General features: G+C 42.0%; 1 protein-coding gene across 2 annotated transcripts; it reads left to right on the forward strand.

Annotated features, from left to right (window-relative positions):
• Positions 1-614: 614 nt before the first annotated feature.
• Positions 615-18,467, forward strand: sec24b (SEC24 homolog B, COPII coat complex component). 2 transcript variants are annotated; one of them, XM_020103790.2, is made up of 24 exons: positions 615-909; positions 1,452-2,138; positions 2,546-2,701; positions 3,823-3,966; positions 6,497-6,580; positions 6,973-7,136; positions 8,160-8,344; positions 8,663-8,765; positions 8,890-9,016; positions 9,166-9,275; positions 9,540-9,652; positions 9,815-9,933; positions 10,252-10,307; positions 10,799-11,005; positions 11,690-11,813; positions 12,001-12,159; positions 12,465-12,638; positions 12,776-12,886; positions 13,375-13,550; positions 14,284-14,421; positions 14,945-15,049; positions 15,692-15,784; positions 16,328-16,431; positions 17,469-18,467. In XM_020103790.2, exons 1-24 carry the CDS (start codon positions 819-821, stop codon positions 17,581-17,583), a joined length of 3,645 nt encoding a protein of 1,214 aa, XP_019959349.2. In that variant the 5' UTR covers positions 615-818; the 3' UTR covers positions 17,584-18,467. The 2 variants fall into 2 exon arrangements, with proteins under 2 accessions (XP_019959349.2, XP_019959350.2); XM_020103791.2 differs by lacking the exon at positions 3,823-3,966 and having other exon boundaries at positions 681-909.
• Positions 18,468-19,448: the final 981 nt, after the last annotated feature.

The following is a 19,448-nucleotide window of genomic DNA, read 5'->3' on the forward strand; positions in this document are numbered from 1 at the left end:
TTCAAAAACATAAAACAGTAATTTTGAGAAAAAGTGTAGAAAAGTCACTTTTGACTTTAATTCAAAACCTACACAACAATTACAATCCCATTATGTGCATAATGTGTACCGTGCAATTATTTGTGCAAACAGGCAGCAACATAATGAAGCAGATACAGAAGTCAAATCAATCTATCTTTATTATTTATTAAACAAGGACAATGCACACAAACATCTCAGAATGAGAAGAGATGATATTCACCATATTAAGAGATCAAATGTACTTTATTGTCCCCGTGGGGAAATTTATCTCGGGTCAAAGTGCTTCAGCAGCTGCAGAACATTATAATAGAATAAGATAAAATAATAATAATAACGCAGAATAAAAGTGATTTGCCCTAAAAACACTAAAAGGATAAAAGATGAAAATCAAAAACTGGCATTAAAACCAAAAAAACCAGAGAGTGAAGTGCAAAGATTATAAAGTGTGTGTTATCTGCATAATATAAAAACATGTTAAGTAATTATTTAGTTTTAGCAATAAGTCATATTTTCATTTTAATAATAATATAATATAACACGGCCCCACACTTGCAGCAGAGATCCACCAGGAGGAGTGAAGCCGCTTCACATCCACACTGGAAGCTTCAGCTCCGGCGAGCGGACCTGCTCAGGCTGCCCGGGTCCTCACTGACCAGCCGCAGCAGCAGCAGCATCAGCCGCCTCCCCACCGCCGATCTCCCGCTGTTCTTCCGCGGAGGCTTTGGGACCGCGGCGCTCATGTGCATCTAACCGGCCGCGCACCTGCGGGAATATAATCCGGACGGGAGGACCGAGCGATGGCGGCGCCGGGCTCCGCGAGCAGCTCCGTCAGCGGCTACAACCACAACTCGACGCCGAACGGAGGAGCCGCGCCGCCCCGTCAGAACGGTAACACAGGCCGGGCGATGCGATAAGCCAGCCCGCTAGCGTTAGCATGCTATGTCAGCTAGTTTGTCAGGCACCGAGGTTTGGATTTTATTTTCGTAAAAACGACTTTTCTGGTTTTATTCGTTTTATTCAACGGCGTGAATCATGTCGACGGAATAAAATCTGGAATTAAAGTGTTTCGGCTCATGCTAGGTAGATGCTAAAGCTAGCTAACTTAAGAGCTGACTCCAAGGGGACAACGGCTGCTGTACGCTGGGTGTTAGCAACACGTTAGCTGTGTGACAGCTAGCGCGCCAGCGTTTCGTTATCTTGTATTATATCGAAGCCACTGAAATAAGTTTACACAGGAGTAATTGATTCTTTATGTTCGCTTGCTGATGCTGTGATGGTCGTTTATTCAGTGCAGGGCTAACAGGGCTGAGCTTGAGTGTTAGCAGCTAATGAAGCTATGCCCTGTTTTTATTTATCTCCCCACTGAACTGATTGAGATGAAGTTATTGACTTGACATTAACGTTAATGGCACATGTCCTCCTCTTCCCAGGTCCAGCTCACGCGTGCCCATCCACGTACCCACCTCCAGGATACTATGGAGCCCAACCTCAGCAACAGAGCTACCACACAATCCCTGCCAATCCTGTCCCCGGCAAAGCGCCCATTACGAACAGTGCTAACTACTACCAGAACAACCATCAGCAGCAGCAGCAGCAGCATCTCCCCCAGCATCATGTAGCACCCTCCACTTACAGCGCTCCACCAGGCTCTGCTCCTCCTCCTCAGCCATATGCCACACTCCCCTCTCCTGCACCTCCACCATCAAACACCCAGTACAACCAACGGCCTTTACAGCAGCAGCAGCAGCCACCACCCTATGCCACTCCAGGATCCTACTATGGACAGCAGTCGTACCACGCTCCCCCGGCTCAGCCCCTTCAGCAGCAGCAGCAGCAGCAGCAACAACAGCAACCAAGTTTGGTTCCGGCAACAGCTACCTGCCCGGGAGCTCCCCTCTACCCAATCGTGTCATACCCATCAGGGCCAGGGAGTAGTCAGTACGGCACGCTGAGTTCATTGCAAAGCGCCCCCACGCCTGGAGTGTTGTCCACCCAAATGGGTGCCCCGCTTCATCAGTACAACACGTCACAGCCAGCCTCCGCAACACCAGTGCAGCCTGGGTACGGCATGGGTCCTCCCAGTCAGGGGCCAACGGTCAACGGTCAAGGAAGCACAGGTATGTAGAAATTTGTGTTCCACTGAACTCTCAAAAGATTCCTGAAAACTAAAAGTTCACTCCAGAACACGATGGTTTTGATGCTTGTGGTGTTGAAAAATTTACCAACATCCGTCCTGGTTCAGATCAGCTTCAAAAGGCTGTTTTGTGTTGGTCCAAAAATTTGCTGCCAACACTTCTGTGATCGTGGACTTAGTATTTTAGTTTTTTTTCCATGCTAGTTAATAAAATAACACCGCTGTCTTGCCTTGTTTCTTCATTTTTCTTAAATATGATGTTGTCATTGAAGAGAACAGTTAGTCTGTCACGGTCTCACAGACAATACTTTGAGTTTTTTTTAGAGCTTATTCATGATGGAAATGTCTTATTTATTTATCTCATTGTTTTCTGTCATTTTTTTGCTGCAGCCCAGACAACAGTCCACCAACACTATGACCAAAGCCACCAGGCGCTGCAGAGTTATAACTCCTATGGTGGGGTCGCTCACAGCACTGGGGGTGCAGACACAGACCGGGTGCCCTCAAGATCCACTTCAGTCCATTCCTCGCCGGGCCACCACCAAGGTAATAACAAGATTTTATAAGACTCTTGATGTTGACAAAGTGTTATCGTCGGGTTTGTTTTCACAGTAACTGAGGAAAAATGCTTCAGCGTTGGCATTGCTCTACATTCAAACGTTAGGTACTGATGAACAACATCTCAGAACATGTGGAGAAAATGTAGTGATTGATAATAGTTAAAATATCAGCTTTTGTTTTTTCTGTGCTCTGTTGAGTCGCCTTTGTCTTATGTGGTGCAAAATCTTAAAGATTTAGATGCATCGTTTATTTGTAATCCTAATAGTGTGTGTGTGTGTGTGCGTGTGCGCGTGCGTGCGATAATAGCCTCAGGGGACAGAAAACACATAATACAATAGCAACAGAAGGACACACCTCTGCAATAGACACACTTTAAAAGGCATGTGTGGTTATACATATTTTAAGTGGTTAATTCGTGTCACAACAAGAAGTAAAATGAGTTTTTGCTGCTTTGGTATCATATCACTGAAAGCAGCATTAGTGATGATTGTTGCAAATTATTGTGATGCAATTTATTAGTATTTAAATTTACAGTGTGAAACATTTCAGTAATATTAGGACATTTTTAAACTGGTGGGGGGTAAAACTGTAGAGCTAGTTGAACAATCAGAGAAACCTCTACTTGTAAAAAAAAAACATGCTGAGAGAAACCACAAGAAGTGAAAACCCTGAGAATGCTTAAAACAAGAGATGTGATGCAGACACACAACTAATACATACAACTTTTGTGCATGGTTGGTTGTTTTTTTTTGGTGTTTCTTATTTGGCAGAATTTTACTGGTTTTACATTTAACGTTGAAGTACGCCTCTTCAATAAAACAAGTTAGAGTTTGGGTTATTTTAATATTTTGACCTTTTTTAAAAATTGTGTTTCAGGGTTATGTACAGAAAACAAAAATTATCCTCTGTGCAGTTATTTTGTTCATCAAAAAGGGAAACCCATCAGCCACTTTGATCAGAGAATGGGAACACACACACACACGCACATACATACACAAATCACTTGGAATTAAGTTTTCTGCATGATCGCCACCGTCCCATCTCATCTCGACGACCCGGTCTTGACAGTTTTCTTATCTACCTCTCCCACTCCCCCCTTCCAACAGGCATGCAGTATGGATATGTTGCTAATAGTGGAGCTAGCTCTGCCTCTGCCACCACCTCAGGCCCAGCAGCAGCAGCCCCCTCGTCATCCAGCTCTGAGGATGATGATGAGGATGATGATGATGAGGAGGAGGATGAGGAAGCAGGTCTGCTTTAGCTTTTACCTCCCCCATAAACCCTCCTGTGCCACTTCAACCATCCCCTTAAACCTCTCCTCGTTGTCTAAAACTTTCTTTAAAAACATAACTTTGCCCGTCATTTTTAGCATTTGTGCGCTTTTCGTGTCCCACTCATACAAAAACCTCTTTTGATCGCCGCCACCCTCCTGTTCTGTGTCTGACGATTGTCACCTCTGCTCTACCTACCAACACTTCAGTCAGTTTTCCACTCATTATCTCTATCTTCCCCTTTCTAAAAGACTAATCAGATTTTTTTCCTCACCTTCCTGCCACCTCCTTTGCAACAGCCCTCCACAGTTCACCTGTTGCTCACCATCTTTTCCCCCCCACAGTCATCAGTGCTCTTACCTACTGTCGAATTCATCTTCACTAATTAAAACTGAAATGAAATGTTATCTTTGAAAGGTAAACGGGTAAGTAGCATTTCAGTCTCTCCTGTACGCCTTCAGCCACATTCTGCTTTGCTAGTTGTCGTGCAGTGGAAGCTGTCATTCTGGCATGTTGCATATCTTGCCGTCACTGGGTAATCCCTGGGATATGATCATAGGGCTGGTTGCTGATGGAGCATCACAACTGTAGAGCTCAGAGAGCAGTAGCCGACCTCATTGGCCGGATAAGAGTGGAAATAGATGTGATTGTTTGATATTACGCTGAGTCAGTTTTATGAAATTAGATGTTAGAAGATATTTGGTGCTGAGATGATAATTCAGTTTGTTATTAACATAGAATTAATTAAAAAATAATATTTATAATAACTTTATTTATACAGCGCTATTAAAAACCCACAAACAAAAACACAAACAATGAGATCAGGTAATATGTTAGTGGGTTTTATTGATAACTGTTAAAAGTCACCAGTGGCATTAACCTCGCTTGGATTTACATTTGAAGACATTCTGTCACATTACAGAAACGTTATCCAACATTTACAGATTTTAAATTATTTTCTGTGGAAAAAAATGTAACTTCTACTTGTTAAATATCAGGCTCATGTAACGCTGCGCTGTGCTTTTACAGCTTAGTGTTATGTTATGTACAACTGAGTTGTTCTGCAGATGATTGTCCCTCAGGCCCCGTGTCATCAGCCAGAGGTTAACAGCTTTTTAAATATAGCCAATCCCCTGCTGCCAGGTCCAGGCTCTCCGTGTATGTTTTCACTGACTCGCTCGCTCCCCGTAAGGGAGGATGGGCGAAGTTTTTCTCAGCGCAGCTAGCATTCATTAGCACGTCACTTCAAATATAAGAAATGCACCGCCTGCCCAGAACAATTGTTATTGCCATCCTGTGGGAATAAAAAAAGCCAGGTAGAGGGGGCCAGGGGATTGTACTCCGGAGAAAAAGTTAAAGTTGGTGAAAAACCGTAATTATCAGATTTACTTGAAAAACATACAAGAGAAGGAGGAAGAGGGCCTCGCTGTTCTGGTGTTTTCTTCCTCCTCCAGAGCAGATAATCCAGGACACTACTGGTCCGATTTAGTCTGAGATAATTGGATCCTGTCCTGTCCAATGAGATCTGTCGTGTCTTGGTTTGCTGTTTGTTGATCCCTCCTTTTGGCCGGAACAGATTAAATGGTTCATTCAAATATTCTACCCTTGTAATCCTCTATGAAAAAAAATATATATTAATGAAATGACATGACAGGAAAAAAAACAACCAAAGATTAGAGATAAATCCAAAAATGGTCACAGGGATTTTACATCTTTGTGGTCTCAAATAACGTTCTCAACACATTTCCCTCCCACTAAGATAAAGTCATTTGTTTTAAGTGTCTTCAATTAGCTGTCGTCATGAATTTAGAAAATGTCAAAAGAAAAGGAAGACACAGGAAACTTTGTGAATCCGATGGGGAGATGAATCATTTCCTTGTTTCTCATAGCCACCCTCCATCTTATATCACCATTCACTCCATATTTTCTGTCCTCAGAGGCTGCAGCTCTCCACCAAGCATGTGAACACTAGCTTGTTCAAAACTTGAGTGCGTCCTTTCATCCTTTTCGTTCTGTTCTGTGTTCTCTCTGCCTTCTTATTCCTCTCATTTCCTCTGAGGCCAGAGGGAGTCCAAGAACAGCACACATCATTGTCAAATATAAAAGAAACTCCTCTTCATTCTTCTGATGTTTAATCTCTTTTGGTCCTTTCCCTCTCTTCCTCCTGTTCTTTCTTTTGTTCCTTCCATCTTTCTGATTTAAGTTTAAGTAAGTTTTTCATTCGCTCCTTTTTTATCTCAACTCTTTTTGGTTCTTTGTTTTTGTTAGAGAAATATTACGACGTCATGTGACCATGATTCCACCGGTGATCTGCTCTTTCAGGTTTTTTTTGTGCCAGGGGCGATATGTCATCTCCTAATGACTCCTGTTTTTTTTCTTAGTTGTACTTTGTTCATCTCTTGATATTTATTAATTTTTATTTGGTTTAATTCTATTAAATTAATTCTTTACTCTCAGGTCGTTGTTTTTTATTTTTGTGTTTCACTCTTTCTCTCTTCTTCTCTCTCAGGTGGTGATACTTCCTCCTCCACCACTGGCAGTGCTTCTCCGGTGCCCAACAGCTATGATTCGCTTGAAGGGGGCAGCTATCCAGGTATATCTTAGTCTTTACCAGGCTTGTATCTGAAAAATATGTAAACGTGCATCTGATCTCAACACAAAACTGCTTCACAAGGTCTGCTGTCTTGTTTGTGAGTTGATGATTAAGCAGGTTTTCATTGGCTTTTGTTTTTCTGTAAGTTAGCAGCATTACACAAACGAAAATTGTTGGAACGATGCGAAATTGCTCAAATTTAGTTTTATTTTGTTTAACGTGCAGAGATGCAAAGTTTTCATTGATTTCTCAGTGAATAATTTTTGGATCTTGATGAAATAAACACACAAATATATGACTTTTGCACACAGGCAATGACCTTGATTATCAAACTACATTGCACACTGTCTCATATGTAGAAATCTAGTTCACATGCTTTCTGTTTTCCCCAGATTCTATGCCACCTTCTAATGATATGACCAACCAGGCTCAGCCCTATGGTAGCTATGGTTACTCCAGCATCCAGCCAGCTTATCCGCAGGGGCCGGCCTCCCACACTGACTCTTCTCCCGCTCACGACCTGTACGGCCAGTCAAGCTACCAGCAGTACTCCCAGGTGAGACCACAGTTTTTGTAAATTGTGAACCGATGTGTATTTTTTTAAAGGTACAGTCTGTAGAATTTTGTGACATCTCGTGTTGAAATTGCATGTTGCAGCTGAACACCCCTCACCTCACCCTCTCCTTCCAAACATGAAAAAAAACCTGTGGTAGCCTTTAATTGTCATAAAAACTCAAAAGGTGTTTAGTTTGTCCAGTCTGGACTAATGTAAAAAAACATGGCGGCCTCCGTAGAGAGGACCCCCTCGATGTAAATATAAAGTATTTAAATATAAAGGGCCTTTTCTGGGGTAAAGAAAACTACAATTCATACAATTTAGATGAAATAAACTAGTGAAAACATCATGAGGATTATTCTACATTCAATAGTTCCCTTTCACCTAAATCTTACAAGCTGGACCTTTAAATGATGAAGCCTGGATCCAAAAGTCTGAACCTTTGCCAGCAAGCATTTCAGAGCTCTGCTTTATCTTTTTTGAATGGCTGCTTCAGCTGCTGGAGAAATATCCGAGCCAAGCAGGTGGAAATGTTAACGACCTAGGTCAGAGTTCTTATCCATTCTTCCTTTTTTCTAAATTGTAATCACTGCTTCTGCGATATTCAACTGCATCTCAATGTCTGGAACTTCACAGAGCTTTATAGCCACTTTCTCTACATTGTTTGGTCCGGCCACAAAATTTCAGGAGATTATTCAGATTTCAGTGCATGGTTGAAATGCTTGTCCTTCTTTTCCCGTTCTCTTCCAATCTGTGAGAGCTTGGTGGCGAATAAAAACCTTTTGTTTCATTTTACGAGGCAGTCTGGCTTCACGTGTAGTTAAACTTTGGTTTGAGCGGTGATATTTCTCTTTAAATTCATGTGTGTGTGACCTTACTCTCAGTACTAATATAACCAGCAAGGATACAGAAGTTAGATTGATAGTTTAATTTCATATCCTCCCTTGCGGATTGTGTTCTTTCTGCACCAGTTCATATTGATTACAGATTTAAAATGTATTTTTCTCTCTCCCTCTTATTCAGCCATTTCCCAACCTGTCCCAGCTGTCTGCGGCCCTGGGGGGCCTGAGCGGGGTGCCAGAGTTGGAGGTGGATGCCCTGAGGCCGGTTAACCTGCTGCAGGAGAGGAACCTGCTGCCCCCCAGGCCCTTGGAGGCCCCTGAACCCAACCTCAATGCTGATCTCAAGAAGGTCAATTGCAGTCCACAGTAAGTAAAGTGTGCGGGATCCAACTGCTGTTAAAGCATGAAATGTCACTGTTAACTACCAAGTTTTATCTTGTTGTAGGTAAAACAGCACATTATATTTCAAAGAAGATAGGAAATTAAAAGTAGGCAATGATGATACAGTAAAATAACAGAACTAAAAATCTATTTAAAATTAGGTTTTTGTTTTTCTTGTCCAGTTTTTCTTTGAATTTCTCACTGTTATTTAAAATAACACCTTTGTCTCACAACCCTGTTATGATCTGATGTGTGGATGTGTTATCTAAGCCACGCTTCTCCTTGTGTTCATCTGCTGATCAGGACATTCAGGTGTACACTGACGAGCATCCCCCAGACACAGGCTTTACTCAACAAGGCCAGGCTCCCTCTGGGCCTTCTCCTCCATCCCTTCAGAGACTTGCAGGTATGAGCCAACGCCTGCAGCACGGACGGAAACGTTAACATTTAAAAATGCTCAGCTCACAAGACACGTTTTGTATTTTATCTCAATACTGACTCTACTTGTTTTACCCTTTGTCTTCCTGCAGCAGCTACCGGTGATCACGTCAAACACGATAGTGCGCTGTCGCTCCTGTCGTACCTACATCAATCCCTTTGTCACCTTCCTGGACCAGCGCAGGTGGAAGTGTAACCTCTGTTACAGAGTCAATGACGGTAGGAGTTATTATTCTCACTCCTAATATTTCTTTATTTTAGTTTTCAACTGTTCTGCCTCGTTTTATGCATCCAGTCATATATTTCTCACCTTATATTCTGCTTAATTCTGCAGATGTTTTAACCACTTGTATTTTTTCCTCGTTAAGTTCCAGATGAGTTTATGTACAATCCAGTCACCAGGTCGTACGGTGAGCCCCATAAAAGACCGGAGGTTCAAAACGCCACTGTGGAGTTCATCGCCTCCTCAGACTACATGGTAAACTGGCTCTTCTGTCCACAAACTTCTTTATTATTATTTTTTTATTTAAGTTGGTCCTGTGGTGTGATTGTTTGTCCACTAGAGAGCAGTCTTGTCTCAGTGCAAATGAAGTTTTATTAACTGTCAAGAGGGGAAATAGATTTGTGATGAAACTCAACTGGATCAGCATTTTCACTTTCAGTTGCCTAGTTTTATCTCAACACATCTCAGGTTCATTAAATCCCCACTAATCAATAAATGTTCTAACCTTTGTGTGTTCAGCTGAGACCTCCTCAGCCGTCTGTCTACCTGTTTGTCCTCGACGTGTGTCACAATGCTGTGGAAGCCGGCTACCTGAAGTACTTCTGTGAATCACTTCTTGAGAACCTGGATAAGTGAGTACCGATGATGTTACGTTAATGTGGATGAGTCTATTACCATCACATTTCTGAAGAAACATAAATAAATATTGTTTCTGTGTGATTTCTTCATAAATAAGATGAAGTAGAAGATGTAAAGAAGCAGATGTTATGAACAGCTGTCTCCATGTTATTCAGGTTGCCCGGGGATACACGCACCAGGGTGGGCTTCCTAACCTTCGACAGCACCATCCACTTCTACAACCTGCAGGAGGGACTATCACAGCCACAGATGCTGGTGGTGTCAGACATAGACGGTACGTCTGGTAACGAGAATCAGGATTTAGATTTAACGTTTGTCTGTGACAAAAGTAGCAAATAAAAATGTTTAGGACAAAGGATATTTGTCTGGTAATGAAAATACGGGAGGATCTGGTCTTCTTTGGCACATAAAGATCATTTTCCGAGAAATCTTTTCTACACATAAGATTCTACAGATAATGTGGAACTACAATTTTTTTTAACTTGTGGACGGTTTTCAAAGCACAATAAGAAAAGAACCTGCATTATTCTGGTATTCTTTCGGTTTTCTTATGTTTTTCTCCTTTGGCCTGTGTCACTTTTTCTTCTCGCAGATGTCTTTATACCATCTCATGACAGTCTGATGGTGAACCTGAAGGAGAGCAAAGAGGTAAGCTGTCCTGCTTTGTGAAAACAAATCACTTTCAATGTTCCTCTCTCGTCTCCATTTCCTTTTCTTTCTTACATTCCTGTTTCTATTCTATTTTATTGCTTCCTTCCTTCCTCCTGCTCTTCCCCTCTCTTTTGGTCGCTCCCTCCTTCCCTCTGTTCTCCATCCATCTATTCTCTCCTCTAATCCCTTCACCTTCCTCATGCACCTGCTCTTGTCTCATCTGTATCTCTCTCTGCTTCTCTTCTCTTGACATTTGAATGTAAATGTGCTCAATCTTACAAAATGCAGAGAAATGCTTTGTTACCATCTGCAGCACATTTTGCAGAATTACATAACTGAAATAGAGTTACTGTAAAATGTACAATAAGGCTAAAAATGTGTTCAGGTCTTAACTTTAATGACACTTTTTCCTTTTCATCAGTTCCCTCAATCTTCATTTCCCTGATGTTAATTTCTACCCCCCCCCCCCCCCCTCTTCTCTCCTCCAGCTCGTGCAGGACCTGCTCACCTCGCTGCCGGCCATGTTCAGTCAGACCAGGGAGACCCACAGTGCCCTCGGCCCAGCGTTGCAGGCCGCCTTCAAGCTCATGTCTCCCACGGGCGGCCGCATCACGGTATTCCAGACGCAGCTGCCCACACTGGGTCCTGGTATGCTGCAATCAAGAGAAGACCCCAACCAGCGCTCGAGTAATAAGGTGTGGAGAGAGAAAGGGGCGACACTTCACTGTTTCTGGATATTTGGAAGTTTGAGTTCTTGTAGTTGCCACTGTTTTTGTTCTTCAGCAGTGATTTGTGTTCTACCTCTGAAGGTGTCGACTGGTACATTTTAACTGCAGTGTTTGTTTTATGGTTTTCCCAGCCAGTTGCATTTTTTCAGATGGAATTAAGGAACTTAAATGAGCTTGGTGACCATTTCGCTGAGATTTATGACTTCAAGTAAAACCATTCGAGAGACGAAATGCAACAAGATGATTTCTCTTCCTCTCTGTGTATATTCTGTGTGTTTTTATATTTATTGTCTTGATGTTTTCCATTCCTGACACATCTTGTTCTAATCATCGGCCGCACTATCACAACTAGATTTCACTTTTCAGTTCAGACACAGAATCTGGCTTTCTATTTTTCAGAGTGAAAAATCTGCCAGGAAGTTGCTGCAAAAATCATGAATATAATGAATAAAGAACAGATGTGTTCTGTTTGTCAGGGAAGGTGATTTTCAGTTTTTTAGATTCTGAACTTTCTGGAGGATTCAGAGGCCGAAAGAAACAAGGAAACTTCCAGCAATAAAAATAAAATAGGCCCCTAACCTGAACGTGCTGTTGATTTCTTCTACCCTGTAAACGATTCAGACAGTAAGTAATACGTCTGTTTCTTTGCAGGGAGTTCAGCACCTCGGCCCCGCCACAGACTTTTATAAGAAACTCGCTCTGGACTGCTCAGGACAACAGATCGGGGTGGATCTTTTCATGCTCAGCTCCCAGTACGCTGACCTCGCCTCGCTAGGTAATAATGCCTCCGTCCTAACCGAATATCTCTCTTTACCTTTTGCTATGTATTGTGACTCAGAATGTCAGTGGGCCAGATTTTCACTGGAGCTTCATGCTTACCATGAAATGCATTTCAATTTAAGTTTGTATTTTTTTCTTTTGTAAATTAAAACCTTTCCTCTCTCCCTGCTTCTATTCTCCAGCCTGTATGTCCAAATATTCAGCAGGCAGCATCTTTTACTACCCCTCCTTCCATTACATCCACAACCCTGCACAGCTGGAGAAGTTCCAAAAGGATCTCGAGCGCTACCTCACCAGGAAGATCGGCTTTGAGGCGGTTATGAGAATACGATGCACTAAAGGTGACTGGATTAGAGGTCATGCACGCTTTCCCTCCAGATATTTGTTATCTCATATGACAGTTGTGTTTCCTGTATCACTAAAGATTACATAACATTTGATTGGCAGCTCTTTTTCACACTGGATTTCCTGACAAGAGTGACGCAAATGCTCACAGCTGCACTCCTGTGTTTGAGCGTCTGAGTTCATCTTTGCATATGTCTACCTGACTGTGGTGTTCTGTTGTATTTGAGCTTGTCTTCTGCATGTGATCCACCTGAATTCCAATATAACTTCTGTCACTACCCTCTTCTGTGCTCACTCTCAGGTTTATCCATCCACACATTCCATGGTAACTTCTTTGTGCGCTCCACCGACCTGCTGTCCCTCGCAAATGTAAACCCAGACTCTGCCTTCGCTGTCCAGATGTCAATCGAAGACTCTCTGGCAGACTCGTCTCTGGCCTGCTTCCAGGCTGCTCTGCTCTACACCTCCAATAAAGGTTCAATGGTTCATTTATCTTACGTATGAATTCTGTCGATTGTTTCTTTCTTGCTTAATTTCTCTCTCAGATTTCCAGGCATTTTAAAACATAAGAAAGACGAGCAGCTGTGTGACTGTGTCTGACTGTCTCTGCAGGAAAGAGGCGTATTCGAGTTCACACTCTGTGTCTGCCGGTGGTCAACCAGCTGAGTGACGTGTACGCTGGGGCTGATGTCCAAGCTATCACTTGTCTGCTAGCCAACATGGGTGAGTCTCTTAGAGAAACACTTCAATGTCATGTTCATCGCTTTCACTTGTAAAACTATTATCTGTTTTCCAATTTGCTTGGTGCCTTATTGTGACTGACATAAAAATATTTTACATTTGCAAAAATGTTCTTGTGATACTTCACAGTAGAAGCATGGTCATTGAGAAATAAATGCATTTTTTTCGATGCCTGCTGCTATGATGTTTCAGGCTTTCCCAGCTCCCAGATAGCCTTTACATTTCTATACAGCTCTGTATTTAAACATGCTATTAACTGTGATGAGTCTCAAAGCAACTGAATGTACAGAGATTATTAAAACTGCTGAACGGAAAATTTGATTCCAAGTTCAGGAACTCTTAAGCATGGTTTGAAAATGGTCATCGATAGAAATGAATAATTTATGATTAAGTATACAATGATGTTTAATTAAGAAGAGCAAAATTGCAAAAGGCATTTTTCGATGAACTGTGCTATATTCCTTTTCCAGCCATCGACCGGTCGATATCGTCCAGCCTGTCAGATGCTCGAGACGCTCTGGTGAACGCCGTGGTGGACTTGGTGACCTCCTACAAGAGCAACGTGTCGAACCTGCAGCAGTCTGGGCTCGTGGTCCCCGCCTCCATGCGCCTCTTCCCTCTCTACATCCTCGCTCTGCTCAAACAGGTGAGACACACACAGTCACTCATTACATGGGTTAATTACAGGCTCACGTATGAAAACATTTTAAGTTCTGTATGAACAAAACACACAGTAATCCAACTCAATAGTTATATTACACATTATAAAATACACTGTCATTACTGCACACCCTGTACCTGAGGTACACAATGTCCTACACACACACACACACACACCCTCACTCACACCCTAATAAAGACAGACTCTTATACATGTTCACTGACCTTTCATCCACCCAGGACTTGTCCATTCATACATGCAGGGTGTGTCCATGTTGAAAAACAGGTCACATTATTGAGCAATGAACTATTCATGATTAGTAGGAATTAAATAAAGCATCTGGAAACAATGTAATTAAATGACAGCGTCTAAAGACAACGATGATGATTTGGAGTTGAGATTTTCTTAGAGCTTGAATTGACCTTTGTTGTTTTTTAAGCATTTAATCCACATTTCTTAGAACACGAGGAATAATTTTATTGGTGTTTGTAAGAGTTCTAAAATTCAGATGAAACCTCCGTCAGAAGGAGAACGCCTCGGCTGATAGAATCCCATTTGATGTGATGTCACTGTCGAGCCGCAAAAATGCTGGAATAAAATATGAAGATGGTGTAAAATATTTTCATTCAGATCAGCCTAAGAAAGCTTCATTATTAGGCCATCAAATGAATGAGAAAATAAATGAAACGCTGTTGAAAACATTTGTAATTGTCTCCAGAAAGCGCTGCGGACGGGCACCAGCACGCGGCTGGACGAGCGGGTCTTCGCCATGTGTGAGTTCAAGACGCAGCCGCTGCAGCAGATGATGCAAATGGTTCATCCTGACCTGTACAGGCTGGACAACATGTCAGACCAGGTAGGACACCACTAATCTAAAGGATATTTGAATGACGAGTCATATAATCTGTATCTGTTCAAGTCAACAGTCATAATAACCAGTGGTGGAATAAGTAAAGAAAAAAATGTTGTGGTAACTTTTGTTAGGAAATAATTTCAAAATCTGTCTCTGGATTGTAGTTGTATATAGCAAAGTGTAGTAGAGTCACATAAAATACAAATACTTTTACAAAAACCTACATTCCATCGCAGTGGTCACAACACATTGTTTTGCGAAATATTTGGGAACTTAAGGTATATGTGTTATTTACTAATTATTATAATCATCTTAAATAAGGATGTTAAACATACAGATAACTATAAAGTACTGGTGACTAAATATAGCTCGTGTTTCCTGTACTACAAAACAGTAAATAACACTTCACTGCACACATTTCACCTACTTCATACACACTTTATAATTCTGGTGATTTTGCTGCATATGGAACAAACCCGGTGCTTCCACCAGCTAATCTGCTGCACCGATCTTGTGTTTCCTACAGGGGGCGCTCCATCTGAACGACACAGTGGTTCCACAACCGCATCTGCTCCACCTGGCCGCTGAGAGGCTGAGCAGAGACGGAGCTTTCCTCATGGACTGTGGCAACGTAAGCTCCCTGTACTATTGATTATCCACAGAGAACTGTTTCCCTCAAACGTCAGGACTACCAGCCCAGTTTCAGTGTCACTGAATTTAATTCAAGGGGAATTTCCACCTCAGACAATAATTAAATAGGAAATTAGATCACTTCAGTTTTTGACGTGAAAGAATTTAGTTCAAAGATCCTGAAAAATAAAGATTTAATTAGTTCATTGAAATCCATTTTCTTAATCAACTTACAATGAGAAGTGCATGTAAAGGAAAATATTATGTAGGTTGGTTTAAACTTTGATTGTTACACATTGAGCTTCTACTATTCGTCAGTTAATCCATCGAATAAAAGATTTAGTGATGTTCCAGCAAATGTGAGGAATGGAACCTTTTCTTTGTCTCATCTGTCGTAAACTGAACATCTTTGATAACTCAATCAGACGAAACAAGAGATTTAAGTTTTTGAGTTTTATTTTGAACTTTTATTATTGAACAGCAGAATAATTAAGACAATAAGATGTAACCTGAGTTGCACATTTAGTTGTGTTATAATTGTTCATATTTCATCATATATCCTTATTTAGAGTCTATGGTTTAGCGATTTAAAGACTTTTGAACGTGATGCTCTGAACTGACACTGCTCTGTTTCTGTCTGCAGGTGTTTTACCTGTGGATCGGCAAATGCTGCAACGAGATGTTCATACGAGATGTTCTGGGCTGCCCCAACTACGCCTCCGTACCCCCCAACATGGTCAGTGACACCAACTCTAAATGAGCTGAATGACAAATGAATCAAAATTGATGCGACTGAAACTGACTCAGATCAGGAAAGTTGAAATAATGTTGTTCAGCTTGATCTGACATAAACGCCACCGCCCAGTTTCTGCATCAATGATGCAATGCAGCATTGTACATGTTCCACAGAAAATGAGTCACAGTCAGAGCCCTGCATTTTTGTTTTGTTCAGAAAATAACTTGTGCAGCAAAACAAATGTGCTGTTGTAGCTCGTCTTTGCCTTTTAAACAAAACCACGCAGCTACCTAGAAAACTCTGTCATTACCACACTGTGGGCACGATGGCAACACCCAGAACAAACAGCAACTGTCAGCACTGTTTATTTTTCTACAAAGGGGCCAATGCATCCACCTACAAACCCCACATTTCAAACCACAGACATGTTTCTAGATGATTGTGTGAATCTACACTGGCTGTTTCCTGTCTGAAACTCGCTGCAGTGAAAAAAACAATGTTGTTGATGTTTCTGCCTCTCGCTTCGTTCTCTGTGAATCCTAGAGTCACATTCCTGAGCTGGAGACGACTCTGTCTGAAAGAGTGCGAGCGTTCCTCGACTGGCTGCAGGACAACAGAGCGTTCAGCTCAACCATACACGTCGTCAAGTAAGCGCTGCTGCACATCTGGACGAACATCTGACTCAAGTGTGACACAAATGTGGAAGTGGGAAGAAGTTCTAACTGATTTGTGGTTTCTGTTAATGAGTGAGTTCTCAGGTCGTATTGAACCAGTGAGGGTGCAGATGAGGTTATACACGTTTATCATATGCATCTAAACCATAAGACCAACAACAATCCGATGTTACGTCTCGTCCCGTAGATTATTTGTGGTAAAGCAGTTCAACAGCGCTGTCACCCAGCACTGAGCAGAAACAGGGTGTGACCGGTTTCATGTCAAAGTGGAAACTGTCTCTCCGCAGTGATCGGCCCGAGGTTGACAGAAAACAATTTCCAGTGTAAACACATAGTAACGGTGAGGTCACTGATCTGACAGAGGAGGTAAAGGCTTCCACAGGGAACGTATTGTTTCTGCTTCCTCTCTCTCCTCTCTGCCGCACGGCATTGTTGCTCAACCACATTTTTCAGTGTTGTTTGGGGAGCGGGGCTGATGTCAGGACAGATGGACTGAGTGGTAACAGTGAACAAACAGTGTGTTTGATTAGCTGCAGGGTGACGTACAGGACTCTCTGATCTGTAACGACAGTAAAACTGAAAGATGAAGCACAGCTCATAAAATGGTTGGAAATGTAAAAATGTGCAGGAGCTGTGGCTCTAAAGTTCACATGCGTCATCACTGATGGGAGTAGTTGGTCAGAAGGGTTTCTGTGGCACCTGTTACCGCACCCGGCAGAGATGTTTCAGACGCCTGCAAGACTCTCACAAGTTGAGTCGGATCACTGGAGATCACACAAAACAAGAAAATCTGGAAAATCAAGGAATATCTCAAATCACAGTTAAAGCCAAACCTTGTACAGCTTCTTATTTTAACCTGCGGCACTTAGAACTTTCCCTTTGTTGTTGAATGTAAAATTTTGGTTTTTTAGAAAGACACTAATAGAAGAGAGTCTGGTCGTTGTTTTGATATCAGAACCAAAATCCTTTCCTATCACTTTAACGCTCGTTTTTCTTTTTCTCTCCGGCAGAGACGATGCTTCAGCTAAAGCTACTTTCTTCCAGCACCTGGTGGAGGATCGGTCGGAGTCAGCTTCATCTTACTCTGAGTTTCTGCAGCACGTTCAGCTTCAAATATCCAAGTAGGCTCCCGTCAGTCCCAGAGAAACTCTGACCTCAGGCCAGTGCGAGGGAGGACTTCAGCCTCGTAGCGTGAAAACTAGCTTTAGTAAGTGACTGACGCCCATCGCCTCCTCAGACCAGTTTTAGGGAGGTGGGTTTACCTCCCCTTCATTTTTTAACAGTCTTCATAAACAAAGCAACCCTCGAAGCGGATTGGTCAGCCGTGAGTGCGGGGGGGGGGGGGCAAAGAATACAGAATTACAGGAATGAATTACAATGAAGGAACTGGGGATTTGTTACACGTCAAAATGAATTGTTAAAAACGCTCCTCTAGCGTCTTCTCGCTGCCTCTTAATCACTGACAAACCCCCGTTCAGCCTCTCATCAGATCATGAGAAAAGAAGAGGGGGGAGATGGTTGAGCCAAGAAGATGCCACTTCAGTACGTTTTAAGTTTTGTTTTTGTGATCTGCACATGTAGCTAGTGCTGTTTTATTTTATAATTTATTCCCTTCTTTACTCCTTTAGTTTAGTTTTTGAATACACTGGAGAACAGAAACAAACATTCCCTCTGTTTTTTGTTTTTTTTGTCGGCATGTGCTCTGAAAAAATTCGCATGTCACCATTTTGTTTGCTGCTAGTCCGAGGATAGAAGACAACCGGGAGCGTGCTTCAACAGTGGTTGGACATTTTTAAATAAAACCTCCCTCTTCTCCGCTCCGCTGTGTGAACCGAGTGTGTCGAGCTCACTCCTCAGAAAAGCCCCACTGTCTACAATCTTCTTCTCATTTGTTTTATTTTCTTTCCAGGCGCTAACTCAAGTTGCTCCTCCACTTTGTAACTATTGAAAAGAATCTTTTATGTGCGATAATTTATGAACCAGCTTATTAAATAAAAAACAAAAACAGAGATCTGCTTTTTCTCACATCACTGTGTCGTTAACAGATGTTTGTAGTTTGAAAACCTCTGACACGTTTTGTTTTTTTACGCAAAAACAACTGAAAGGATTGAAACTTGAGAAGCTGCTCATCCATCCAACGTGCACTTCTGACAAACTTAACTTGTTGGACGCCGCTGGAACACATATTTTCTAATAGCTTCAACTTCATTATACGATTTACAACTTTTACCTCCACCGAGGAGATTAAGTTTTGTCTTAACTTTACTGATAGTTAGGAGGATTACGCAAAAAACTACTGGATGGATTTCTACAAAACTTGGTGGAAGGATGCGATACCAGTCAGGGAAGAACCGACCAAAGTCTGGTGCAGATCCAGGAACGATTTTTTTTTTTTAACCATTGCAAAAAAATTTTTTTCACATTTTAGTTGGTTTCTCTGAGACAAATTCCTGGATCTTGATGAAAAACCGTTGAGTGTGTGATGAGTGTGTTTAATTTGGATCTGATCCCAAACAAATATGGCACTAATGAATTTAAATGTGGAGACTGTCGGCGGTTTGGGCCTTTTTTGTTTGTCAGTTAGCTGCATTTTGCAAAAGCTTCTGTCCAAATGTCCATGAACTTTTGTGGAAGTGTGACCTGAGAAATAACACGTTACATTTTGGAGCAGATTAGAATAAGTGTTTACGCTTTGACGTTCAAGCCGAGCCGTGTTTTAATGCTTATCAGCAAACAGTCGTGTGTTAGATGAACATGGCTGTTAACATACAGTATTTCTGGTGCTTTCCCAGACTTGGTGTGTTTATTCTTAAACTTCTCATCAACAGGAAATGATAAAAGTTCACCCCTCTGGTAGTTTTCAGGCTTCACCGGCCTGCGGAGGAGAATTAGGTTTGTTGCCTTTACCAGAGTCAAGCTGCTTAAGAAGGAGCTGTGAAAAACCGTGGAAGCTAATCGCCTGTAGTAAACACACAAACAGCAAGTGAACG

This window comes from Paralichthys olivaceus, chromosome 9 (assembly GCF_024713975.1).
Source record: "Paralichthys olivaceus isolate ysfri-2021 chromosome 9, ASM2471397v2, whole genome shotgun sequence".
Taxonomy (NCBI): domain Eukaryota; kingdom Metazoa; phylum Chordata; class Actinopteri; order Pleuronectiformes; family Paralichthyidae; genus Paralichthys; species Paralichthys olivaceus.

Excerpts from the sequence above, each read along its gene's own strand:
- sec24b (XM_020103790.2), top strand. The coding sequence starts at position 819 with ATGGCGGCGCCGGGCTCCGCGAGCAGCTCCGTCAGCGGCTACAACCAC. Across the intron at positions 910-1,451 it reads CGCGCCGCCCCGTCAGAACG|GTCCAGCTCACGCGTGCCCA; the intron begins GTAACACAGGCC and ends TCCTCTTCCCAG. Across the intron at positions 9,276-9,539 it reads TCGCCTCCTCAGACTACATG|CTGAGACCTCCTCAGCCGTC; the intron begins GTAAACTGGCTC and ends TTGTGTGTTCAG.